This window comes from Lissotriton helveticus, chromosome 2_1 (assembly GCF_964261635.1).
Source record: "Lissotriton helveticus chromosome 2_1, aLisHel1.1, whole genome shotgun sequence".
Classification (NCBI taxonomy): domain Eukaryota; kingdom Metazoa; phylum Chordata; class Amphibia; order Caudata; family Salamandridae; genus Lissotriton; species Lissotriton helveticus.
Genome location: NC_136059.1, coordinates 1,418,115,724 through 1,418,140,267, shown reverse-complemented (window position 1 = coordinate 1,418,140,267; position 24,544 = coordinate 1,418,115,724). Strand labels below are relative to the sequence as shown.

The following is a 24,544-nucleotide window of genomic DNA, read 5'->3' as shown; positions in this document are numbered from 1 at the left end:
TATCACAAATCATTTGGCCTTTTAATATCTGACTCAATGTATCTTCTAGTGTCACACAAGTTATTAACATGCACATTTTATTATAAGAGATTCAAATATGATGCTTCGATCAAGCATTTCTCAGTGCTTTGGCCCAGTAGATATTGGTTTTGGTTTCAAACCCACAGTCAACAAAGTCGTATGCTGGAGATCTAAAATGAAATTCCTCCATTCTTCCTCTATTTAGTGGCAGCCAACCCATTAAAATAAGCATAGACTTTGACCAAGCAAGAATATTTATTCATGTTGCTTGTCTTCCAAATGGTGTTACTGTGTTTGTATTCAAGTGATACAGGCAGCTAAATGACTTTGGAATGAAGTGGTTAACCCACTCTATGTTGGGGTTCAGTGTGGCAGCTGTGTTCATATTGCTGAAATAGGCAACTGATTACATGCGTGAATTTGAGGTGCCATCTTTAAATGGGAGCAGAAAAGTAGTAATTGAATGTTATCATTATGTGGCAGGGCCCATACACTAGCTTATTAGCTCTGCCCTTGCGGCCTGCATGAACCGAGGTCTAAGAGGGTACAGGAACTGTGGTCAAATCTTATTTGCACATTTTGTCATAGAGAAATATTTGGGCTTGACATGTGGATGTAACATGATCTTCCTCTTCATTGTCCCCTTCGTAGAAGCAAATGATCTTTCGGATCATGTGTAATACAGTAAAAACATTCCTTTTGCACTCATTCTAGGTACAGAGTGCTTTTGTGAAGAGCAATGGCTGATGGAGATGTTGCGAGCCATTAGAAGGCCTTCTTTTACCCACTTTCTTCAATACGAGCCCTGATGGTGAGGGAAGTCGACAAGCAGAGGAAATTAACAAGGGCACAAAACTGTTAAGCTGTAAGGGCGCTTATATAAATGCTTTGAAGTTATTGTTTTGGAAGCGAGGAAGCTGCAGAGAGAAATCTTTAATATAAGTCATGATATCTTTTACGTCACTGGGCTACATCAAATTAGGATAATTTTATTTTAGGCCAATTAAGTGTCCTTGTTCTGAGTCACTATTTGTTTATAATCCCTTTTAAAAAAAATATACATTGCAAATTTCAAGGCGTATGCGAGCTAAATTATGTACATGCATACATAGACAGAGACACACACATTTTCCAAAGCCACATTATACTGCAAACTGATGTGCGATGAGGTCTGAAAGGCGCATAAACATGCAAATAACCCATTTAGCGACTTCGCCTATGGCAAAATCAAGCAGAAAAGATAATGTAATCCAAATGAAAAACAAGCGTATAGTTTCCTTCAAAGAAGCCTTATTCTCCATATCAACGAATACACTACACTCAAAGAGATTTAAAGGTTCAATTAAAAGAAAAAGAACTTCCAGTTCCATAAATAATAGAAAACTAGAGGGCTGACTAGACCTCCGTGACAGCAAACTGAAAGCTCAGTAAATGATCTGGGCAGCCAGGATCCCAAATATGAAATGCCTGCCAACAACTATGGCTGCTGAACGATTAGGAGGTAGAATTGTCTACCCCCACCCCCCATTTTTTGTTTGAATCAGTTTATTGAATATATTTCGTTTTTCACCAGCTACACAACAGCAAGCATTCAAGTGTTAAATTGAAGATATACAGTGGAATGCATAAAAACAGGTTAGTCAAACAGAGCCGTGCCAAAGTCATGTTATGCAATCTGTATATGTCTAGCGCATCAATACATGAGTGCTGTTAAACCCATAAGAAAGGTTATAGATAACCATGGGATACGTATAGAAAACATCTGTCCAATGGGTGCAGTTCTATACCCTTAGTAAGCCAGTACCAGGACACTCCCCACAATGAACATTCTTTAAGGATGTGGTACACAGATCCATCCATTGAATACAACTTTGAACTATGATAACTTTCATCCAATAATGCAACAGACCACGAAACTATTCAACCTAAGACTGCTCTATCCACATTCCACGACTGACAAGGGTTGTGCAGGATATTTGTAACAAAAAGCTTTGGGAGATGGGAGCGTGCGGGGGGGCGAAATACGTAGTCTACAAGACTGAGGCTTCCAGTGCAGTGACAGCGGTGACTACTGGACGTCTGCGCAGGCAGTCTGGAACTCAATTAAGATAGTGTCCCAGTAGGTGGCACTGGGGTATTTTCGTAGGACAACCTTGTCTCCCCTATGCAGCAATTAAGATAATGTCCCAGTAGATGGCAATGAGATATTTTCATAGGAAAACCGTGTCTTCCCTTCGCAGAGCTGTGCTATCGGCTGGAGCCCAAGTGACCATCAAGCGCTTCCAGGCCTCAAATGTTGAGGGTGTGGGGCTTCCATCGTTGAGTAAAAAGCTGCTTAGCCATTATAAATCCTAAGTCTAAGAAATGGGTAGTCACCCTATGCTTCTTATGCCTGTGGTACAGAACCAGCAGACATAGCTTCCACTTTTGCAGATCTAGATGCTCAGTGCAGGTAGAGGGTGACCTAGTTTTAGGACACCCCCGCGCCGCACGGCCACCAGCTGCTGCGAGTGCTCTCCCTTCCTTGTGCCTCGCTGCCCGACTGCCGGCTCGTGACCACGCCCCCTCCCTCGAGTGGCGTGGTCCGTGTTCAGCGCTCCTCTCCCTGTGCCCCTGGTTCACTGTGTAGTCCTGCATTTGTGCTTACTTGTGCCTGTTGTTTGTATTTCCGCCGTATTGCCTGTTTAACTGTATTTGTGCTCATTAGTGTCATTTGCCGCCGTAGTGATTGTATTTTCCCCCCTGTTGCCGCCCTCCCCGCTCCCCGCTTCCCGCCACCACCGTTGACCCCGCCCCTTTTTCCTTCTGTTCCCTCCCCGCTCCCGCCTCCCAGCTGCTCCGCCCACCCGCGCACTTGGCCATATATGGCGACCGTGCGACGCAGGTGAGTGTGACCTAGTTTTAGGACACCCCCGCGCCGCACGGCCACCAGCTGCTGCGAGTGCTCTCCCTTCCTTGTGCCTCGCTGCCCGACTGCCAGCTCGTGACCACGCCCCCTCCCTCGAGTGGCGTGGTCCGTGTTCAGCGCTCCTCTCCCTGTGCCCCTGGTTCACTGTGTAGTCCTGCATTTGTGCTTACTTGTGCCTGTTGTTTGTATTTCCGCCGTATTGCCTGTTTAACTGTATTTGTGCTCATTAGTGTCATTTGCCGCCGTAGTGATTGTATTTTCCCCCCTGTTGCCGCCCTCCCCGCTCCCCGCTTCCCGCCACCACCGTTGACCCCGCCCCTTTTTCCTTCTGTTCCCTCCCCGCTCCCGCCTCCCAGCTGCTCCGCCCACCCGCGCACTTCGCCATATATGGCGACCGTGCGAACGCGCAGCGGGAGCGCCGATTGTGCGCCGAAGGCGCGCCAAAGGTAAGCCCGTCTGCGCCCGTCCGCGCCTGGACCGCGCCCAGTGCCAGGACTCCTGGCCCCCACCGACGGAAGCCGACCCGACAAACCTACAACTCCGCCGAACTCTTCGCACTCAACACCGGCGGCATCCCGGGATGCCACCGAGCCACCCCGAGGCACACCCACTGTCCCTTCAGCTGCCACGCCTGCAAGTTCTCCTGCGTCCGGACCTACCCTGCACCAGCACCCACCAAGCCGAACACCAGCAGCAACCACCTCAAGTGCATCCTGCTCAACACCCGCTCCATCCACAGACACGCCATCGAACTCTGGAACCTCCTCGACCCACAGCCCCTGACGTTGCCTTCCTCACGGAGACCTGGATGAACGCCTCCTCAGCACCCGACATCGCCATCGCCGTCCCAGAGGGCTACAAAATCACCCGGAGGGACCGCACCGCCAACCAGACGGGAGGAGGCCTAGCCATCATCCACAGGGACACCGTCCGCATCACGACCAACACCGACGACACCCTAACCACCGCCGAACACCTGCACTTCCAGATCCACACCGACCCGAACACCACCCTCAGAGGCACCCTGATCTACCGACCCCCGGGACCACGCACACGATTCAGCGAGGACATCGCCGACTTCATCAGCCCGCATGCCCTCCCCTCCGCCGACTACATCCTCCTGGGGGACCTCAACTTCCACCTGGAGAACAACAGCGACCGTAACACTATCACCCTGCTCGACAACCTCGCCAACCTCGGACTCAAACAGCTGGTGTCCACCCCCACCCACCTCGCCGGACACACACTCGACGCCGTCTTCTCATCCAGCAAAGACATCGCATTCAGCCACGCAACAGGACTCCACTGGACGGACCACAGCTGTGTCCACTTCACCTTCAAAAGAACGACGACCCACCACCACCAGCAACAGGTTGCCCGAAGAAGCTGGAACAAGATCACAGCCGACCAGCTCACCGCCTCCCTGAGCCAGCACCCTCCTGCCGGCTCAACGAACCCCAGCCAGGCCGCCGACAACCTCACGAAGTGGATCAGCAACTGCGCGGACGAACTCGCCCCCCTGAGGACCCCGCCCAGCAGACCCGGCAGCAGAAAAACCCCATGGTTCACCGACGAACTCAAGAGCTCCAAGAAGAACTGCCGAGCCCTCGAGAAAGTATGGAGAAGGGAACCGACACTGAACAACATGTCCACCCTCAAGCTCGCCACCCGGAAACACCACCAACTGATCCGCGCCACCAAGAAAACCGCATACAAGGACCGTCTGGACAACAACGCACACAACTGCAAGGAACTCTTCAACATCGTGAAAGAGCTCTCCAACCCCAACGCCGGAAACAACGACATCACCCCATCGCAAGACCTCTGCAACTCCCTCGCCTCCTACTTCCACAACAAGATCGCGGACATACACAACAGCTTCAGCATCCAACCAACGCACGCCACATCCGCAGCGACGCCACCCACCACCACCCTCCACGCCTGGACCCCGATCAGCGCCGAAGACACCATCCGAACGATGAACTCCATCCACTCCGGATCTCCGACCGACCCCTGCCCTCACCACGTCTTCAACAAGGCCGACGTTGTCATCGCACCCCACCTGCGGGACATTATCAACACCTCCTTCGACACCGCCACCTTCCCTGAGAGCTGGAAACACGCCGAACTCAGCGCTCTACTCAAGAAACCGACAGCGGACCCCACCGAACTCAAAAACTACCGTCCCATCTCGCTCCTCCCGTTCCCGGCCAAAGTCATCGAAAAGACCGTCAACAAACAGCTGGCCGCCTTCCTCGAGACGAATGGATCCCTCGACCCCTCACAGTCTGGCTTCCGAGCCAACCACAGCACCGAGACCGCCCTCATCGCGGCCACCGATGACATCCGAACCCTGATGGACAACGGAGAAACAGCGGCCCTCATCCTCCTGGACCTCTCCGCGGCATTCGACACTGTCTGCCACCGCACCCTAGTGCAGCGTCTTGGCAACATCGGAATCCAGGAGAAAGCACTGGAATGGATCACCTCCTTCCTCGTCGGAAGAACACAGAGAGTCCGCCTACCACCGTACAAGTCAGAGGCCACCGAAGTCACCTGCGGCATCCCGCAAGGATCCTCGTTGAGTCCCACCCTCTTCAACGTCTACATGAGCCCCCTCGCGGCCATCGCAAGCCAACACAACCTCAACATAATCTCCTACGCCGACGACACCCAACTGATCCTCTCCCTGACCAACGACCCCGCCAGAGCCAACCTGCACGAAGGGATGAGAGAGGTAGCAGAATGGATGACGACCAGCCGCCTGAAACTGAACTCAGACAAGACGGAGGTCCTCATCCTGGGCTCCTCGCCCTCCGCCTGGGACGACTCCTGGTGGCCCCCCGCCCTGGGCACCGCACCCAAACCGACGGACCACGCACGCAACTTGGGCTTCATCCTGGACTCCTCCCTCTCCATGACCAGACAAGTCAACGCCGTCTCCTCGTCATGCTTCAACATCCTGCGCATGCTACGGAAGATCTTCTGGTGGATCCCCACCGAGACCAGGAAGACTGTCACCCAGGCCCTCGTCACCAGCCGTCTGGACTACGGCAACGCCCTCTATGCCGGAACCACTGCCAAGCTCCAGAAGAGACTCCAGCGGATCCAGAACGCCTCAGCCAGACTCATCCTCGACATCCCACGTAACAGCCACATCTCCGGACACCTGAGAGACCTGCACTGGCTCCCCGTCAACAAAAGAATCACCTTCCGCCTCCTCACCCACGCACACAAAGCCCTACACGACCAAGGCCCGAGCTACCTCAACAACCGAATCAACTTCTACGCTCCCAAGCGCCACCTCAGATCAACCAACCACGCCCTCGCCGCCGTCCCCCGCATCCGAAGAGCGACAACAGGAGGAAGGTCCTTCTCCTACCTGGCCGCCAAGACCTGGAACTCCCTCCCGACCGACCTGCGCCTGACCCAAGACCACCTCTCCTTCAGGAAGAAGCTCAAGACCTGGCTGTTCGAGCAGTAAAGGCACCCCCCCCCTCCTAGCGCCTTGAGACCCTACGGGTGAGTAGTGCGCTCTATAAATGTATTGATTGATTGATTGATTGAATGTTATTGTGACATTATACCAGTAAGTATGTAGGGAGGACATGTCCAGAGCATATGTAGTAAATTAGTGTCCGCACAAGCGCAACACATAAAAGCGGCATCAATTCTAATAAAACCGGTTTATATTGGCAGGAGTGGGATAAGCCTTGTGCATTATGAAAAACTGTATAAGCTTGAATCAGGCTTTGCATGGCACGTGTCTGGGTCCCTCCAGTAAGGCATCCCATTCCTTTTCAGCGCAGGGGTGCAATAAGTCCACCTTCCAGTGCTGCTGCAATGTCAGGTGCTGTGGAACAGTGTGACCGAGAAGAGAGTCCGCAAGCCAGCGTTTGAGGTGTCTGCCCCCCCATCACTTGTAAGTATTGGACTGTGAGATGGGTCGGCCGCTCAGTGTTCATATCACTCCAGTGGTCTCCCAAAGCAGAAATCAGCGAGTTATGGAGCAAAAGTGGCCAGGTGGCAGGGTGTCCTCACCCATAAGCGTCTCATTTGATGTCAGTCTGCGATCCTTATACATATCACCCAATGTGTTTAAACCTGCACTGTTTACTTGGAGCTACATGGGCCTATAGCAACTACACAGGCTGTGCACCCTGAATCAGTTGAACAACACAGTTCAACAGTGATTCTTGAAGCAACTGGCAACCCTGGGCAGAGTGCGAACCAGGAGGACTGTTTAAAGAAAATGTTTAAAGCTGGGTGTGCATTCTGCATTATAATGTGCAAACCTGTAGTGTGCCATGATGTCAGTTCTGTTGTCGTTCTCGTCCCAGTAGCTCTAGGTGTGCCTAGTAACGACAGCCCTGGAGCGTAAGGGAGTACGTGCTTAGTGATGAATAAGCATCTATGGTAGCATTGCTGCACCGCTCCTACTAAGAGCGCCTCTGGTACCCAGGCTCTTGTACGAGGGTGAAATAGGTGGACAATGGCGGGCAGGTTCCAAATGGATGAGGAGTTGGTCATGTGCAACATGTGTAGCCCAGCCAGCCATTGAGCAATCCATTTGATTTGGGCATCTAGGTAACATTGTTCAAAGTGTGGGGCAGGTAAGACCCCACACTGGCCGTGGGGGAACAGAGCTTCGTCAAGGCCACTCTACATCTCAACTTGTTCAAAATAAATTCCCTAACCTGTTGGTCAAATTTCCGAAAGAATGGAGAGGGGATTGGTAAAAAAATAGCTTTGTCTAATGCAACGGGTTTGTCCAGTTCAGTTCGCTCATCTATGGGACTACAAGGTATGGTAAGGTCAGCAAAAAGTGAAGCATACGCATTAAGGTTTATATCCAGGACAGACTGATATACACTTGTATAGTGGTGTGCCAGCTCTTTATGACTGGCGTGTTGGGTATAAAGGAGGAATCCTGTATCCGCGCATAGAGCCACTATATATATATATATATATATATATATATATATATATATATATATATATATATATATATATATGTTATGTTATACTAGATTTATTAAGCGCACAGCTACTCAAAGTATCCCGGCGCTGCTACCAAGAAAAACCCACCACAGAACCAGCTGAAGAATCAGAACCGTCAGCAGAAAAGGGCCTCAAAACAGCAGCGTTTTTAATTTCTTCTTGAAAGCTGCCGGTTCTGAGACCATCCTGAGGGCCAGAGGGAGTTCATTCCAGGCTAAGCCAGCTTTGCGGGTGAAAGAACAGCCGCCCAGCCGGTGACGTTTAAACCGGGGGTTCTGTATAAGGAGTTGGTCAGACGACCGCAGTTGCCTGGAAAGAGTATAGAAGGCAAAGCGCTTCTGGAGGTAGAGTGGGCCCAGCCCATACAGAGCCCGTTGGACAATGGACAGCATTTTGAATTTGAGACGAGACTCGACTGGGAGCCAGTGTAGGTGGCGGAGATGAAGCCGCACACTCTGTCTGGGAGAAAGTCCCAGTAGGAGTCTCGCTGCCGCGTTTTGGACTACCTGCAGCTTCCTGGTAAGATACCCCGGACATCCCACCAGGAGAGCATTGGCATAGTCGAGCCGGGAAAGGATGAGCGCCCGAACAACCGTTTCTTTGGCACCGATTGGCAGGAGAGGGAGAAATTTTCGCAGCGTTTTCAGGGTGCCAAAGCAAGTCCCTGTGAGTTTCTTAACGTGAGTCGCGAAATTAAGGTTCTCCTCAAACCAGACCCCCAGATTTTTTGCAAGACCCTTGACTGACTGGGGGGGTGGAAAGTCAGATGGCCAGAGGGTGACTCTAAAATCCGCCAAACAAGAGCACCTCCGATTTCTCTTCGTTGCACTTAAGCTGTGCATTAGACAACCAACGAAACACTGATGAGAGACACTGCTGCGCAGTGCTGACCGAGTCCTCTCTCCTTTTCCAGGTGAACAGTAACTGCGTGTCATCTGCATATGCCATCACCTTAGCCCCCAATGACTCCGCCAGATAAACCAGGGGAGTCACGTAGATGTTGAACGGGGGCTAAGAGAGGAACCCTGCGGGACGCCAGTGGAAAGGGGAGTCGGCGCCGAGGCGCACGGGGGCAACCAGACCTGTTGTGACCTGTCCTCCAGAAAGGATCTGAGCCAACTCCAAGCAGTGCCAGCAATGCCGATGGCTGTGACCCGCTCGAGAAGGAGAGAGTGGGGAACCGTGTCGAATGCCGTCAAGAGATCCAGCATCACCAGGGCTGCTCTCCCGCCGGCATCCAAACAGTCACGAATTGCTTCCACCACCTCCAACAATGCAAGCTCCGTGTTATAGGAGGCACGGAACCCCGATTGCGCCGGATGCAACAAACCCGCCTTCTCCACATAGTTGGTAAGCTGCGAGGTGACTGCCTTTTCGCAGACCTTAGCCAAGCTGGGTAGGAGAGAAATAGGTCGATAATTGGCGGGAAGCGCCGGATCGAGAGTAGGCTTCTTGAGCAGGGGGGAGTAACAGTGCCTGCTTCCAAGAAAGCGGGACACAAGCCTCACGTGTATCCTGTATCTGTAAGAAACAGGAACGTTTTTTCATCAGCAGTACCTCTGCGCATCAAAAGGTGGCATCGATCGGCTCCACGTCTGTCGTTAGTGTTGTGGTCGTCAGGAAGAAATAAGTTCGTAGAACGGGGAGGATGGATGGAGCGGTAAGGAATCTATAACTAACTAATGTTTCGTACAGATATATCGTTACCGAAGGTGAGTAACTTGTTCATCTGAAAAAAACACGCTAGTTATTTTTGAATTTTTAATTTGAATTTAAAAACATTTGTACAGCGCTCACATACCCAACGGTTTCATGGCGCTAGTGGTGATCAGTGGATGGCAGCAGCGACGGATTTAGGGGTAGGCTTGGGTGAACAGAAAAGTTTTAAGATTTTTACGGAAAAGGGGATATGAGAGGGAGGTGCGTAGAGCGATTGGGAGGGAGTTCCAAAACGTTGGGGCCAGGACAGCGAATCTCACTCCGCCCGCCCTCTGCTTTTTAAAGCGGGGGATGGTAAGAAGGGCCAAGTGGGCCGAGCGGAGTTCTCTGCCTGGGCAGTATGGTTTGATACCTTAGAATAGATACCACAGCAATACCAACCCCGGAGGTGGGTGTGCGAACCAATATCACACCGGAAAGTCCTGGAGAATAAAACGGCCAAAGAAGCTGTCTCTCCGGATTTGACTGTCAAGGCAGTAGTGTTTGGTAAATGTGTGCAACAAAGCCGTCATAGCTGCCTGACAGATGTCATTTAGAGGTACTCCCTATCCCAAAGCAGTAGTCCCTGCCATCACGTTGGTGGAATGGGCACGCAGCCCCACTGGAGGCTCCATCTTTGCCAGAGAATAACAGGCTTTGCTACACAAAACGACCAATCGGGAGATAGTCCGCTTGTGTACAGCCCGACCTTTCTTGACGCCCATGTAGCCAACAAAGAGCTGGTCATCCATCTGGAACTCTTTGGTGCGATCCAGATAAAAGGAAAGCATACGTTTTGGGTCCAGACGGTCAAAGGATGCGGAGGCAGAAAGAAGGCGGGCAAAGTGTTTCGTCTGCCCGATGTGAAAGGCAGTGACAACCTTGGGCAGGAAGGATGGAGGAGTCCTGAGAACCGCCTTGACCGGATGGACAGACAGGAAAGGAGGCTTGGAGGAAAGGGCCTAGAGCTCACTCACTCTTCTGGCAGATGTGATGGCTACCAGGAATGCAGTTTTAAGCGTCAAAAGCCTCAAAGGACAGTTGTGAAGCGGCTCACCGGGAGTGACATTAAATAGGTTAGGACTAGATTCAAGTCTCACTGAGGCATAACAAAGGGAATAGGAGGAAAGAGTTGAGTTATGCCTTTCAAGAAAGGATTAACAACCGGTGACTTGAAAGAGAAGGCTGATCTGGAAGCCGAAGGAAGGCGGAGATGGCCGACAGATAGCCCTTGATGGTGCCCAGAGCAGAGCCCTGCTGGGCTAAAGAAAGGAGAAACAAGAGAACCTCAGAAAGAGGATTCACAGTCTTTGCTGTGCACCATGCCACATATTTGTTCCACCGGCAGGCGTATACCGTCTTAGTGGAGGGACGCCTGGCTGACAGGATTACATCATAAACTTCGGGAGGCAGGTCAAAATACGTCAAGTGCCGCTGCTCAATCTCCACCCAAGGAGGTGGAGGCTGGATAGGTTAGGGGGGAGGACTGTCCCCTGTTGCTGCGACAGAAGATCCTCCCGAAGAGGCAGACGAGTCAGAGGATCGATTGCCATGTTGAGCAGACTGGGATACCAGACTCTTCGTGTCCAATTTGGAGCCACAAAGATGACTTTTGCCCGGACGCGCCAGATCTTCTTTAGCACTCTGGGCACAAATGGTATAGGCGGAATGGCGTACAACAGACCGCAACTCCACTTGCGAGGAAAAGCGTCACTGTGCGAGTACCGCCATGGGAATTCCAAAACGCAGAATTGCTGACATTGCGCGTTCTCTTCGGTGGCGAATAGATCTAACTAAAGCTCTGCCCACTATCGAAAGAGACTTTGCACCACCTCCGAGTGAAGACGTAATTTATGATCCATCATGCACCTGCGACTGAGTTTCCTGGCGTTCAGGGAACCTGCCAGGTCTTGAACCACCAGGGATATGCCCTGATGTTCCAGCCATGTCCAGAGGCAGAGGGCCTCCTGACATAGGGTTCACGACCCCACCCCGCCCTGTTTGTTGCAGTGCCACACGGTGGTGGTGTTGTCCATGAACATCTGCACTACTCTTCCGGTACAGAGGGAAGGAAAGCCTTGAGTGCAAGATGGCTCGCCCCGAGATCCAGAAGGTTGATATGGAGCCAGGACTCCACCAGAGGCCTCTGATCTCTGCCTCTGCCATGTGGCTGCCCCATCCCAGAAGAGAGGCGTCTGTCACCACTGTGTGTTCTGGTTGGGGAAGGGAGAGGGATCTGCAGTTGGCCAAATCCTGGTTTGTGAGCCCCCACTGCAATTGCTGTGCAGCGCCCTCCGAGATCTGGACACAATCAGACATATTCCCCTGATGCTGTGCCCACTGACTGACTGACTGACTGACTGAATTGTTTGTAGAGCGCTCGAATGCCATGGCGTCTTGGCGCTGTGGTGTAGAAGCACAGGGGGGTGTGACTATAGCAGGGAGAAAAGCCATGTTTTTAATGCCTTCCTAAAACTCATTCTGGGTTTTAGTGAGCGGAGCATGGGTGGCATCGAATTCCATAATTTGGAAGCTTGATGGGAGAAGGATTTTCCACCCCAGCGCGCTTTCTTGATTCTGGGCTGGCAGACAAGATCCTGGGTTGCTGACCTCAAGATACGTGGGGGGGAGTATCGGGAGAAGAGTTTTACGAGGTCATGCGGGCCATTTTCATGCAGGGACTTATGGACCAGGCAGAGGGCCTTAAACTGAACCCTGCGCCTAACTGGGAGCCAGTGAAGTCCACGAATGGTTTTGGAGGTTGGATGTCTTCTTGGGAGATTCAGGAGGACCCTGGCTGCGGCATTTTGAATGGCCTGCAGTTTAGTCAGTTGTTTTTCTCCTGTGCCCAGATAGAGTGAATTACAATAATCCACCCGTGACATGACAGGTCTGGATACTGCCCCATGCCTCAGAGCCCAAGCCACTTCTCACTGGGGTCCCCCAGGGCTCCACTCTTAGTCCCCTACTGTTCAATGTTTACATCACTCCCCTGGTTTACCTGGTGGAACAGTACGGGGCTAAGATAATTGGATATGCCGATGACACTCAATTGCTGTTTACCTGGCCGGACGATCATCTGGATACCACGGCAGTCCAGCTCTGTTTGTCCTCAGTCTTTCGCTGGTTGACTATGGACCAGCTGAAATGCAATGAGGACAAATCTGAGGTCCTCTTCTATGGCTCTTTTCCCTCCAGTTTTAAAGATTCGCTGTGGCCTCCGAACATTTCCAGCCCTAAGGTGATGGGCGGCCCCGCAAAAAATCTTGGGATATGGTTCGGGGAGGATCTAAGATTTGAAGACCATATAAGGAAATTATCAGGGACTTGCTTTGCTACCCTGAGAGCACTGCGAAGATTCTTCCCATTTCTCCCCAGAGAAGCAAAAGAGACTGTTGCCCGAGCTCTCATTTTATCGAGACTGGATTACGCGAACGCTCTGTTCAGCGGTATCCCTGCTTATTTGGTCAAACGCTTACAGGTCATTCAGAATGCCGCTGTCCGCCTCCTGTTTAATGTTCCGAGATGGAAGAGCGTTCGCTCCCACATGTGCAGCCTTCATTGGCTGCCAGTGGCACAGCGCATTTTATTCAAATCCCTAGTGCTCTCTTTCAGAGCAACTCACGATCAAGGGCCATCCTACTTGAAGAAACGGTTTATCTTTTATGCCCCTTCACGCGCCCTTAGATCGTCTTCCCTGTTTAAAATGACTCTTCCTCGCTTTAAGCGGACTAGATTAGGGGGACAGTCTATAGCCGTGGTGGCTGTCAGGGCATGGAATGCCCTTCCCCTTCACCTGAGCTCCATTCAGTGCGTGGGTCAGTTTAAGAAGAGTCTGAAAACTCATCTGTTTACCGGTGCGGCATAAGCTGGTCCTCTCGTTGTCTTTCTCTGCCTTTCTCCACCGCGCCAGGATACTCCCAAGTAATAGAGCGCGCTATAAAATGGTTTATACATACATACATACATATACATGACTAAGGCTCCCATCACAGTCTTTTGAAGATTGGGCGGGATGTACGGCAGGATTTTCCTAAGAATCTTGATGCTGTGGAAACAAGCAGAAGTTATCTGGTTGATTTGCGCCTTGCAAGACAGGTCTTTATCCAAAATAAAACCAAGATTGCGGACCTTGTCAGCTGGGCTGGGGCAGGAGCCAGCCTCAGGAGGCCACTAGAGAGATCACTCCATACGGAAGGTTTCTGACCAAACTCAATGACCTCGGTCTTATCTGTGTTTAGTTTTAGGAAATGATGGCCCATCCAGCTTTTGATACCTAGGAGAGCATTCCTAAATCACTCTGCTGTCTCTTTGATGGACTGGGAGATTGATACGACGATTTGAGTGTCGTCGGCGTAGGATACTAATCGTAGGCCATGTGATTTTATTAATGCAGCTAGGGGGGTGACATATAGATTGAACATTGTAGGTGATAGTGCCGAGCCGTGGGGGACCCCTCCAGGGAGGGTGAATTCATTGGATTTCAGCCCCTCCCAGTGCATTTGCTGAATGCGAGAGTTCAAGAAAGATGTTACAAGGGCAAGAGCAGTACCAGAAAAACCTAAGGTTTGCAGTCTGGTTAGCAGGATCGAATGATTGACAGTATCGAATGCTGCTGTTAGGTCCAACAGGATAAGGGCCGTTCTGCCACCCTCATCCATGGTTCTGCGAATATCTTCAGTGGCCAGGATAAGTGCAGTCTCTGTTGAATGGTGGGGTCTAAAACCATGCTGTGAGGAGTCTAATAATTTATTTTGGTCTACATATCTCATGATTTCTTGGTTCATGTGTTTTTCCAGAATTTTAGCTGGTAATGGTAGACAGGAGATTGGCCGATAATGCTTAGGATCAGAGGGGTCAAGGGTATCCTTCTTGAGGATGGGTCGAATACAAGCCTTCTTCCAGCTCGAAGGGAATTCTCCTGAGTTTATGACCTTATTTAGCAACGGAGTGAGGGCGGTGGTGATGGTCTCCGGGATCAGATGCAGTACATAAGGTGGACAGGGATCTAACGGGGATCCTGATTTCATTGTTGCGAGTAGGAAGCTAACCTGCGCCTCCTCAAGAATGGAGAAGCAAGAATAGTTGGATGTAGCAGAGATGGACTGTACATTGTTATCAAACCTAGTATCGGCTGCTAGGGTGCTAAGGTCATCATAAACTGCCTGAACCTTATATTGAAAGAAGGTGGCGATACTGATTACAAAATCCTGGTTAGGGCAGAAGACCATATCCCGAGGACTCCTGGCTAGATGGGTTACTGTCTTGAATAGTTCTTTGGAAGTGTTTGAGGCCCCTTGAATTTTGGTCGTGAAGTAAACTGACTTGGCCTGGGAAATCGCTAGTTTGTATTCCTGCAGGACTTTCATGTATTCTAATTTGTGTGAGTGGTTATAGTCAGAGCGCCACACTCGCTCCAATCTCCGACATTTGAGTTTGATTGACTTCACCTCTGCGGAATACCACTGTGCAGTGGCAGATCGTTTCCTAGCTTTTTTGACTTCTACTGGAGCCAATTTATCAACTGCATGGCTTATCCAGTCATGAAATTTCATAGCTCCCTGTTCGCTATTGCCAGAATCAAAATCTGGGAAGTTATTTAATAGTGTGTTGGCTAGAAGATTTGGTTCTAGTTTTTTCCAGGGGCGTGATTTTTCGGGGAGTATGATACCTCTACGGTAGTTGACTTGGGTTTTTTAATTGTAGATTGAAGGAGATGACATTGTGGTCGGACCATGGGATCGACTGGTTCGAAATAATTTTGATATGGTTGTTATTTGTGAAGATCCCATCAAGGGTATGTCCGGCTAAGTGAGTGGGTTCTGCAATCAGTTGCGTCATGTCAAAGCAGAGGAAATTATCGATTAATGTGCAGCTTCAGGTCCCATTGCAGAGACCGCATATGCCACCTGGCATGATCAACCAGCAGGATGCAGGAGGCCATGAGGCCCAGCAGCCTCAGAGTCATCCGGACCGAAACATGGGACAGATGCTGAAAGATAGCAATCATAGCCTGAATATCCCGGAATCGCTGTTCGGGAGGATAAACCCGAAACCGTGTTGTGTCCAGAACCGCTCCAATGAAGAGGAGCTTCTGAGAGGGAATCAAGTGTGACTTCGACACACTGATAGAGAGCCCCAGTGAATGCAGGAGGTCGACCGTAGTCTGGAGGTGGGAGACAACAGACTGGGGCGAGCCCGCCTTCAACAACCAGTTATCGAGATAGGGGAAGACTGGAAACCCTGATCTGCGCAGATGAGCTGCAACCACCGCCATCACTTTCGTGAACACCCGGGGGGTGCTGGTAAGGCCAAAAGGGAGTATGGTAAACAGAAAATGCTTGTGGCCTACCCTGAACTGCAGGTAATGCCGGGTGGGCCGGTAGGACGGGCATGTGAAAATAAGCATCCTGCAAGTCAAACGCTACCATCCAGTCTCCAGGGTCGAGGTCAGACAAGACATCAGCGAGCGTCAACATCTTAAACCTCTTGTTCCGGAGGAAGCGGTTAACGTTCCTGAGATCCAAGATAGGACACAGGCCCTTGTCCTTCTTGGGTATCAGAAAGTAGTGGGAGTAACAACCACAAACCACTTCTGGGACAGGAACGCGCTCATTGGCTCCCTTGGCCAAGAGAGTCGTAACTTCTTGTTGGAGAAGGCCCATGTGATCCTCCGCCATGGGGTGGTATTGAGGGGGCATGGCTTGAGGGGTAGCCTCGAAGGGGGGAGAGTAGCCCCTTCGGACTATTTTCAAAACCCACCTATTCGACGTGATGGTGGGCCTGAAAACTCAGACTAGGAAGGTCTGGGGGGTGCTGCAGAGGGGGGGTTGGTGGACTGCCCACCTGCTGACCCCCTGAACCACGGCGGTGGTTCCCACATCCCCGGCCGCGCGAAGATTAGGAAACTTGCTGCGGCCTGTGGCTCTGGGCGGGCCGTTGTGGGGCACCCCTTCTGTAGCCTTGAAAGGGGCAAAAAGTAGACTGCGCAGGGCGGCTGGAGAGGACTAAGGACTTGGCAATAGACCATGAGTCCTCGAAACACTCTAGAGCGTTCTCCACTTTGTCCCCAAAAATGCGACGGCCATCAAAGTGCATGTCCATGAGGGAATTCTGGACACCCCCTGAAAAGCCAGTTGATCTCATCCAGCCGTAGCGACAAAGGGTTACTGACGTTGAAATTGTCCTGCCCAGAGAGTCGGCGGTATCCAGCCCACAATGGATGGTAAACTTCGGCGCATCCCTTCCAGCGGCAATAGCCTGGGAGAGCACTGTCTGGGCTTCCTCTGGACACTGAGGTAGCGCCTGCAAAACCGTATCCCACGCGGAGTGGGATTAACGGCCCAATAGACATGCAGTATTTACCGACCGCAGTCCCAAGCTGGCAGAAGAGAAAATCTTCTTTCCAAGATGATCCAGCTTCTTGGATTCCCTTTCCGGTGGAGCGGTCGGGAATGCGCTCTTGGATGTGGAGGCTTAGACCACCAAGCTCTCCGGGGTGGTGTGTTGGGAGAGGAAAGTGGGATCGGCCAGAGCCGGGCGGTGGCATCGGGCAATCATCCTGTCCAAGGGAGCCCCCATGGTGAGCCTGGACCAAGTGTCCAAAAGGACGTCGGTAAGGGCCTCATTAAACAGCAGCAGGGGCTCCGAAGAGCTCGCAGCCAGCTGAAGCACCTCTGTCGGGAGGTTAGTCCTGACCGCCACCGTAGGAAGCTCGAGGATGAGAGCCTCGGCCACCCTACGCAACACCAGTGCGTATGGCACTCCCTCCTCCATAGCCACGGTAGGAGGAGACAACATGCCAAGGTCAGGTGTGTTGCCTTGACCACTGGCATCCCCCAGTTCCTCTTTCCAGTCCTATTTAGATTCTAACTTTTCAGTCAGAGGGTCACCAGACCCGTCCCAGTCCTCCTGCTCATCCTATGGGTGCCAATCCGAAAAGGGATCCCAGGAGTGACCAGGGGCACAAAAACCCTGCTCGCCGCAGGATCCAGCATTGGACAATGCAGGTCCAGCTCCGGGTCCACATCAGGATGGAGGCCGAGGTCGACGCCGGCCGGGGACATGACCGGCATTGGCTGTGGTAGCGATGCTGGAGGAAGTGACGCCGGTGGAGGTGCGATAAGGTCAACCGGCGCTGACCCGGATCCAGGCCTGGATCCAAAGAGGGCCTGCAGCGCCAGGGCCGGAGCCATCGGCGGAGAAGGCCTAGGCCCCCCCAACTGAGTCCGCGGGGCCGAAGGAACACCGTCGTACTTGGGCTGCCCAAACATGGCGTGCATTGTCTCGTAAAATTTACAAAGCTCGGTAGGAGTCGCCCTGGTCCCGCATGCCTCGCCGCGTTAGCCAACCGACGGGGAGAAGTCGAAGAGCAATGATGCTGCTTCGACTTCTTCTTATACTTCGACTTACCCGACCCCAAGTGCAAAGACTTCAAAGTCTTGGAAGAATGATGATGGCTCCGGGACCGGTCCCTCGAATGCCGCAAAGCTGACTGCCGGCGCTCAAGTAGCTTTCTGGGCTGCTCCTGCAAAGCCTTCGGAGCCATGGACCAGCAGTCAGGAGCACAACTTGGGGTCGTGTTCACGCTCCGGGCAAAAGAGGCACATGCAGTGAGGATCTGTAACCGACATCAGTCGGGTACAGGAAACACGTGCCTTGAAGCTGGGCATATCTACATGCACCAGGAGTCGTAGACTCTAAAAAGACGTCAACAAAAGTCGCAAAAAGTTCAGTCAAAAAGTGACTGGACGTACCGCTCTCTCCGGATCTGCACTGGCTGGTGTGGAAAAAGAAAGAACTGACGTCAGCGCACAAGGGTGGCATCTAAGTAGCTGCTGTGACATCATACCGGCGACCACGACAGACACCTTTTTTGACACGCAGAGGTACTGCTGGCGAAAAAACTTTCTGGATCCAGTCTGACACCTGGGGGCAATTCTAAGGTAAGATATCTATAACTAAAGTGTTTCTTTCAGATATAATCTGCAGACATTTATACCATCAGAGGGAACTTAAGTACTGGGAACATGTTTGGCATAACTTCCACAGATTTAGCTTTAGGCCTAGGAGTGAAGGTATTGACACTGTCAAGGGCAAGGCAGAGCCACAGGGAATTGGGGAAAAAAATGCCCTAGCTTGTGTGCACATGCAACAGAAGTCCCAAATCTTCATCTCTATTTAGTTCAATACATCTTAATGCCAAAAAGTCTCGTGGTAAGAGTGGGTTTGGGGAGTTAAAATACTCAAACACACCCATATTTACTAGGGTGTAAGTGTAGGGATGTATTTACCGTGCAAAACAGTGATTGGCCAGGGAAAATGAAGGCACAGTGCTTTTACATATTGACCCTAACCATGAACCTGCATATTTTGTATCAGCTGAAAATCTGCCAGTTCGGGTTTTGTGTGCTCACAGAAATCTATTTTCACGGATTTAAGTACATGTGTTGGGATTGTTCTGTAAAATTTCATTAAAGTAGTAATTTCATAAAACTCATACGCATGTGCGTACAACTTGTAAAGTTCTAACATCTTCTATTAGTGACCCTCTGTCTTTAAATAGCTTTTGCAAAAAATTGTTTGGCTACAAGTTCTGATCTCGCTCTGGGCTCTAAACTCACCTTTGATGTCCAGGTTGTTTTTCAGGATATTACTGTATTCTTCCGAAGTAAGCATGGGCGGCAGGCCTCCCACAAACAGGTGTATCTGCACATTCATATTGGTATCCTCGACTATATAAAACCTAGTTTGATTCATTTGTCGAACTGAAGTCTAAAAGAAAGCACAAACAACAAGTTAGTAAGAGTGTTCGTGTACCTAAAGAAGAGAACTGATGAAGTCTTCTGTAATAAACGTCTATTTACCCCGACAACCTACACAGTCTGATGGCGCAGGCTTTCCCAGTTTTAAACATAATCTTAGGGAGACCGTGTTAAATGGGAATCACTGTCACACAATGTCGTTTTCTCAGATAGAAGGATATGTGGACTAAAGGCCTGAGCTGTCGACTTTGGAACTGGGGAACCAGGTTTGAGTCTCGCATTGTCTCAACAACCTGTGATTCTGGGTAAATCAACTAATCTCCTTGTCCCTAAAACATATAAAACTGACCATGTGTAATGTTAGTGCGTGTTCATGTAAAGCGCTCTAATGCACTTGAGCCAAGTTTGTACTATAGAAAAACTGCAACAATTATAAATAAAATCAGATGTATCTCTCCAAATATCTATTGCAATGAATTGTTGTTTACATTTATAGCACTGCGTGCATGGAAGGGCATTTGGGATGTATTAATGCAACGTTTGGATATTTTTGAGCATTGTTATTTCTTTGTGTAGATTTGTATATGAACATGTGCCAATAAGGGAAACATCCTGTGTCAGATGCAAGAGTAAGGCATCACCAACCTGTTAGGTAATAAGAAGTTCACACCATAACCACTATAACATGAAGGGACACCATTACTGCCGACGTTTACTACTTCCCACCGAGGCTCACTGGCTTCTTGGAACTCTACCTCCTCGATTCTTCTGGACAAGGACGAGCTCGCTAAAAAGAGTCACTCCTGGTCAGTTATTAACTCATTCACTAAAATAGAACCACAGTCGTATCTCATAACCCATTTAAAATCATATTTAAGAGACAGATTTATGTTGCTACGATTTGGGAGTTATCCCACAAAGGATGGAATCCCTACATGAAAACTAAATTGGCCCACAAACAGCTGTAGGTGATGTGGTTTTTATCATTAATCTTTTATGCATATTGTATCCACTTATCCTCAACTGTTAGAAGAGAGGAAAGCTTTATTAAAATCCATCTCTAACGAATTAGGGGTGAGAACATGTCAACAAGCTATCATAACTTGTGTCTCTGGGAACACCCCATGCCTGATTTCACAGTTTGTAAAGTCCATCCTTATCGCAGTAAAAAGCTATTCTCAGAGTGTGAAACCTGACATTGGATGCATGCCTAGAAAATTAATAATTGGTTTTACTGGATAAAGCGGTTAGTCTCAAAATGCTGAATGAAAATTGTAATCCCATAAATTGTTCTTGAAGTTTTATGTATGGCTCTTAAACCGAAGCTTTAAAAGATTTTAATTACCCACAGTAGTTGGGTAAATTCCCAATATTACATTTACATTTTTCGCTTAGTATGGGCTTGTTTTGGCAAGGAGGAATGATTCTTTTTAAAACATTTTTTAGAATCCCACTAGATGTAAGACATTGCATAAGTGCACTTTAACTATTGCCGCTAGATGTAAGACATTGAACAGGTACACTTTAACTATTGCACTTTAATTATGGTATTTTTAAGTATGAATTTGAAATTGTGGGGCAGTGTAGGTAGTTCCTTTGAGAACATTTTACCATCCATTTGGAGTAATGTCTTTTGTGAATGGTGTGAAATACAGTACTGATTCATAATGAACCTTGATATTATTTTCAATACAATCAATCATTTGTGTTTTGTCATTTAAAGATGCAGTATTAGACAGATCGAATTGGTATAATCAAGTGCACTTTCACTATTGCTGCTAGATTTAAGACACAGCACAAGTGCACTATAACTATTGCACTTCAACTATGGTATTTTTAAGCATGAATTTTAAAATTTGGGGTAGTGTAGGTCGTTTCATTGAGAATATTTTATCACCAATTGGAAGTGATGCCTTCTGTGACTGTTGTGAAATAGGGAAATAGAATCACAATGTACCTTGATATTATTCTCAACAAAATGTATATATGTGTTTTGTCATTTAAAGATGCGATATTAGACAGATCAAATTTGTATAATCAAGTTCCTGACACAACCCAAAGTATTTTTATCTCTGTTTGTAATGATTTTTAATAATCAACAATAAAGCATTTCTTCTTCTTCTTCTCCCTACCTACTAAGCCAGTCATTCCTTTAAAGTCTTGATAAAGCATAGAGCTGCTGCTCGACAGGATGTCAGGGTATGACTCTGATGGCACCAGTTTGGCACATAGTCAGTAACAAATAAAACTCCTCTTGGGAGGAATTCATGAAAAGAGGGGCTTGTGATTATCTTGAATTTTAAAAGAATTTTGGAAGCGAATGTCACATATGCTGAAACCATTAAAACGGGGACTTGGCTAATCCCCACACGAAGGCCTAAAAGAGTCTAGAAACAGCCCAATTTGTGGCATTTCATCGAACTTTTGGCAAGACACATACCACAAGCTAACGCAACAAGATTTAAAACAAAATACATACTCAACAATGTAGCCATCTCACTAGAAGCAGAGAGGTTGAGTTCATTCACTAGAAATTTCCTCCAATGTTAATATTAAACCATAGTAACAATAAACAATAAGGGTGTGTGTGTGTTTCATTGTGAGGGGCATGCACCTCTTACTTACCTGTAGGACTAGGCCTCAAACACGAGTATCTCCTGGCTCACATGTGATCACGTCCATACATTAGGCTGGAGAGCCCGGATACTTCTGAAAATGTCTCATTGCTTAGCCTCTAAACTCAATAGGAGGAAAAGACCACGCTTTCCTCAGTGACCTCATGAAGACTGACATATAACCTACTAACCTCTACAATATCGAACCTCGAATTTCACAGTTTGTAGTCCTGAAGCACAACTTTCCACAAATTGCCCTTGTTCTAGTAACACCAACTCCACAAAAGCCCTTGAAAACGGCCACAGTGTGGGAAAAGTACCATAAAATACACTGTATAATAAAGCTGTACACTGGAGGTAGACAAAAAATTTCACTACCTCGTCTTTAGGGCAGAGGCGTCTATTGTAAAGGCTTGGGAAGATAATGGAGCCCATATACGGTTTTTGCGACAATTCTGCATACATCTCCAGAAGCCGCTGTAACTTCATTTTATGCTACTATAATTGCTTCAGCACCAAACGGAAGACCAGCTGGCGGTCATGTCCTAGTTTCTACTTAAGGACCAACATAGAATAGAGTCCTAAAGAGGGTGTTTCACTTCAACACTGTGAAAGGCCCGTCATATGTGACAGCAATAACCTGTGTTGATTTTGAGACAGCAATCATCTATATTTATAGTGGAATGCAATGTCTATTTCTAAATAAATATCCAAGGGTCCCTAATTTACCAAAGGATTGGGGGAAACAATTGCCTACTACAAGTTGATACAGAGGGGAAGTATCAGTAGAGAGTGCATTTGAGAAAAACAGAAGCATACCAGCTATCCCTTCGGGATCAAAAATCCTTTGGTATCAAAAACCCTTTCTTCCATCCACACCCCACCATCCGCACTCTTAAGTCCATACCACATGCATAATAAACAAAAAGAGGATATGAATGTGCCCCTAGAAAAACCTGATATTGTATTAAATTAACTTCCATGAAAAGCCATTGTTGTACTGTGTAAAAAATAATAAGATTGTAATTCCTTTCTAATTGAATATCTCTTTTCAAACTAGAAACTTGTCCTGATGAAGGTCACATCATAACACCGAAACGCTGCGTCGACAACTCTGTTTTCAACTTTTGAATGTATTCTTTGTGTTTATTTGCACAGTCTTAATTGATAACTCTGTTTACAATTTTTAAATGTATTCTTTGTGCGTATTTGCACCTTTTTAACCCGTTTTTAAGGCACTATGAAGCTTTTATGAATATATTACTGTTTGAATAAATTGTACAATTTTCTACACATCATTTTAAAGTGTTTTTTATTATTATTTTTCCTCTACTATTGTGATTTATTATATGTGTGGTTATGGCATTCAAAGGGCAGTGATACTTCCCCTCTGTATCAACTTGTAGTAGGATATTTTTTTCGTACTACTCCTCGTCCCCTATTGGATTTTGAAGGAGACCTCCCTTTTTTTCTTACTTATTTCTAAATAAAGCCATGAAACCTAGACGAATGGGTGGTTGTATACGCCTATACTCTGCCAGAGTATGCCTCCAATTTAGGAAGTCTCTGAATTAGTAAGAGGCAAGCTCTACATGAAATTACATCTTGGGTAACAAAGATTAAAGGATGCACTATTAGGGCGTTTCAGGACTGGTTCCACTGCCTAAAGCAACAGAGAAATGGGTATTACTGGTAAAATCAACAGCGAAAAGTACATATCAATTTTATCAGTTGGGTTATTAATTTGCCCTAGATACACTAAATTAAGAAAAATGCATTTGAGGCTAATGTTTACAGTCAAAGCCATACTACATTGAGAGCATGCAAATTACTTCTCAAGGACTATTCTCGACGATTATTTAGAGAATAACTGGATTTTCTATAGAGGGACATATGGAACTGTGAAAGTAGATTAGTATTGTTTGTTTGTGGAAGTAGTTGACGTTTTCCTCTTAGTGTTTCTGTAAGGCTGTCCTTCACCACACTTCTTCCAGCCAACTGGCGCGTCATTGCCCTTGGAAGATTGCTGCATTTGAGGGCTCAGGTTTTTCCAGCTGCTGGCGTCGCATATGATACTGTGCCTCTCTTCCACCTTACCCCAATTGCCTTCGAGAAGATGGAGGGGGCTCAGCACACCTGCACAATATTCAAGGCACATTAGAGCAAATGTGGGTACCTTTGAATCAAGGCGATCACACACAAACCACTGAATTGCATCCTCCTCAACGTACACTCCCTGCACAGACATGCCATAGAAATCTGGGACCTCATCAATCCTCACAAGCCCGACGTTGCCTTCCTCACAGAGACGTGGACCAATGTCAGCTCCGCACCCAACATGGCAACCGCCACTCCGAAGGATACAAGATCCCAAAAAAAGACTGCCCCACCCGTCCTGGAGGAGGACTCCCCATCATCCACAAAAGCTTCCTCTGCATGACAACCACCGACTCGGACGACGCCTCGCCCCCCCCATGGAACACATCCACTTCCAGATCCATACCAACCCCAGAACGACGCTCCATAGAACTCTCGTC

At 48.6% G+C, this 24,544-nt stretch overlaps 1 protein-coding gene across 1 annotated transcript in view; it reads right to left on the bottom strand.

Moving 5' to 3' along the window:
• The window catches only part of DGKQ (diacylglycerol kinase theta), a 1,501,752-nt gene that overhangs the window by 202,819 nt on the left and 1,274,389 nt on the right, over window positions 1-24,544 (bottom strand). Inside the window, exon 13 of the mRNA XM_078676348.1 lies at window positions 19,252-19,402. Coding sequence (XP_078532474.1) covers window positions 19,252-19,402 — 151 coding nt within the window. The remainder of the gene's footprint in view (window positions 1-19,251; window positions 19,403-24,544) is intronic.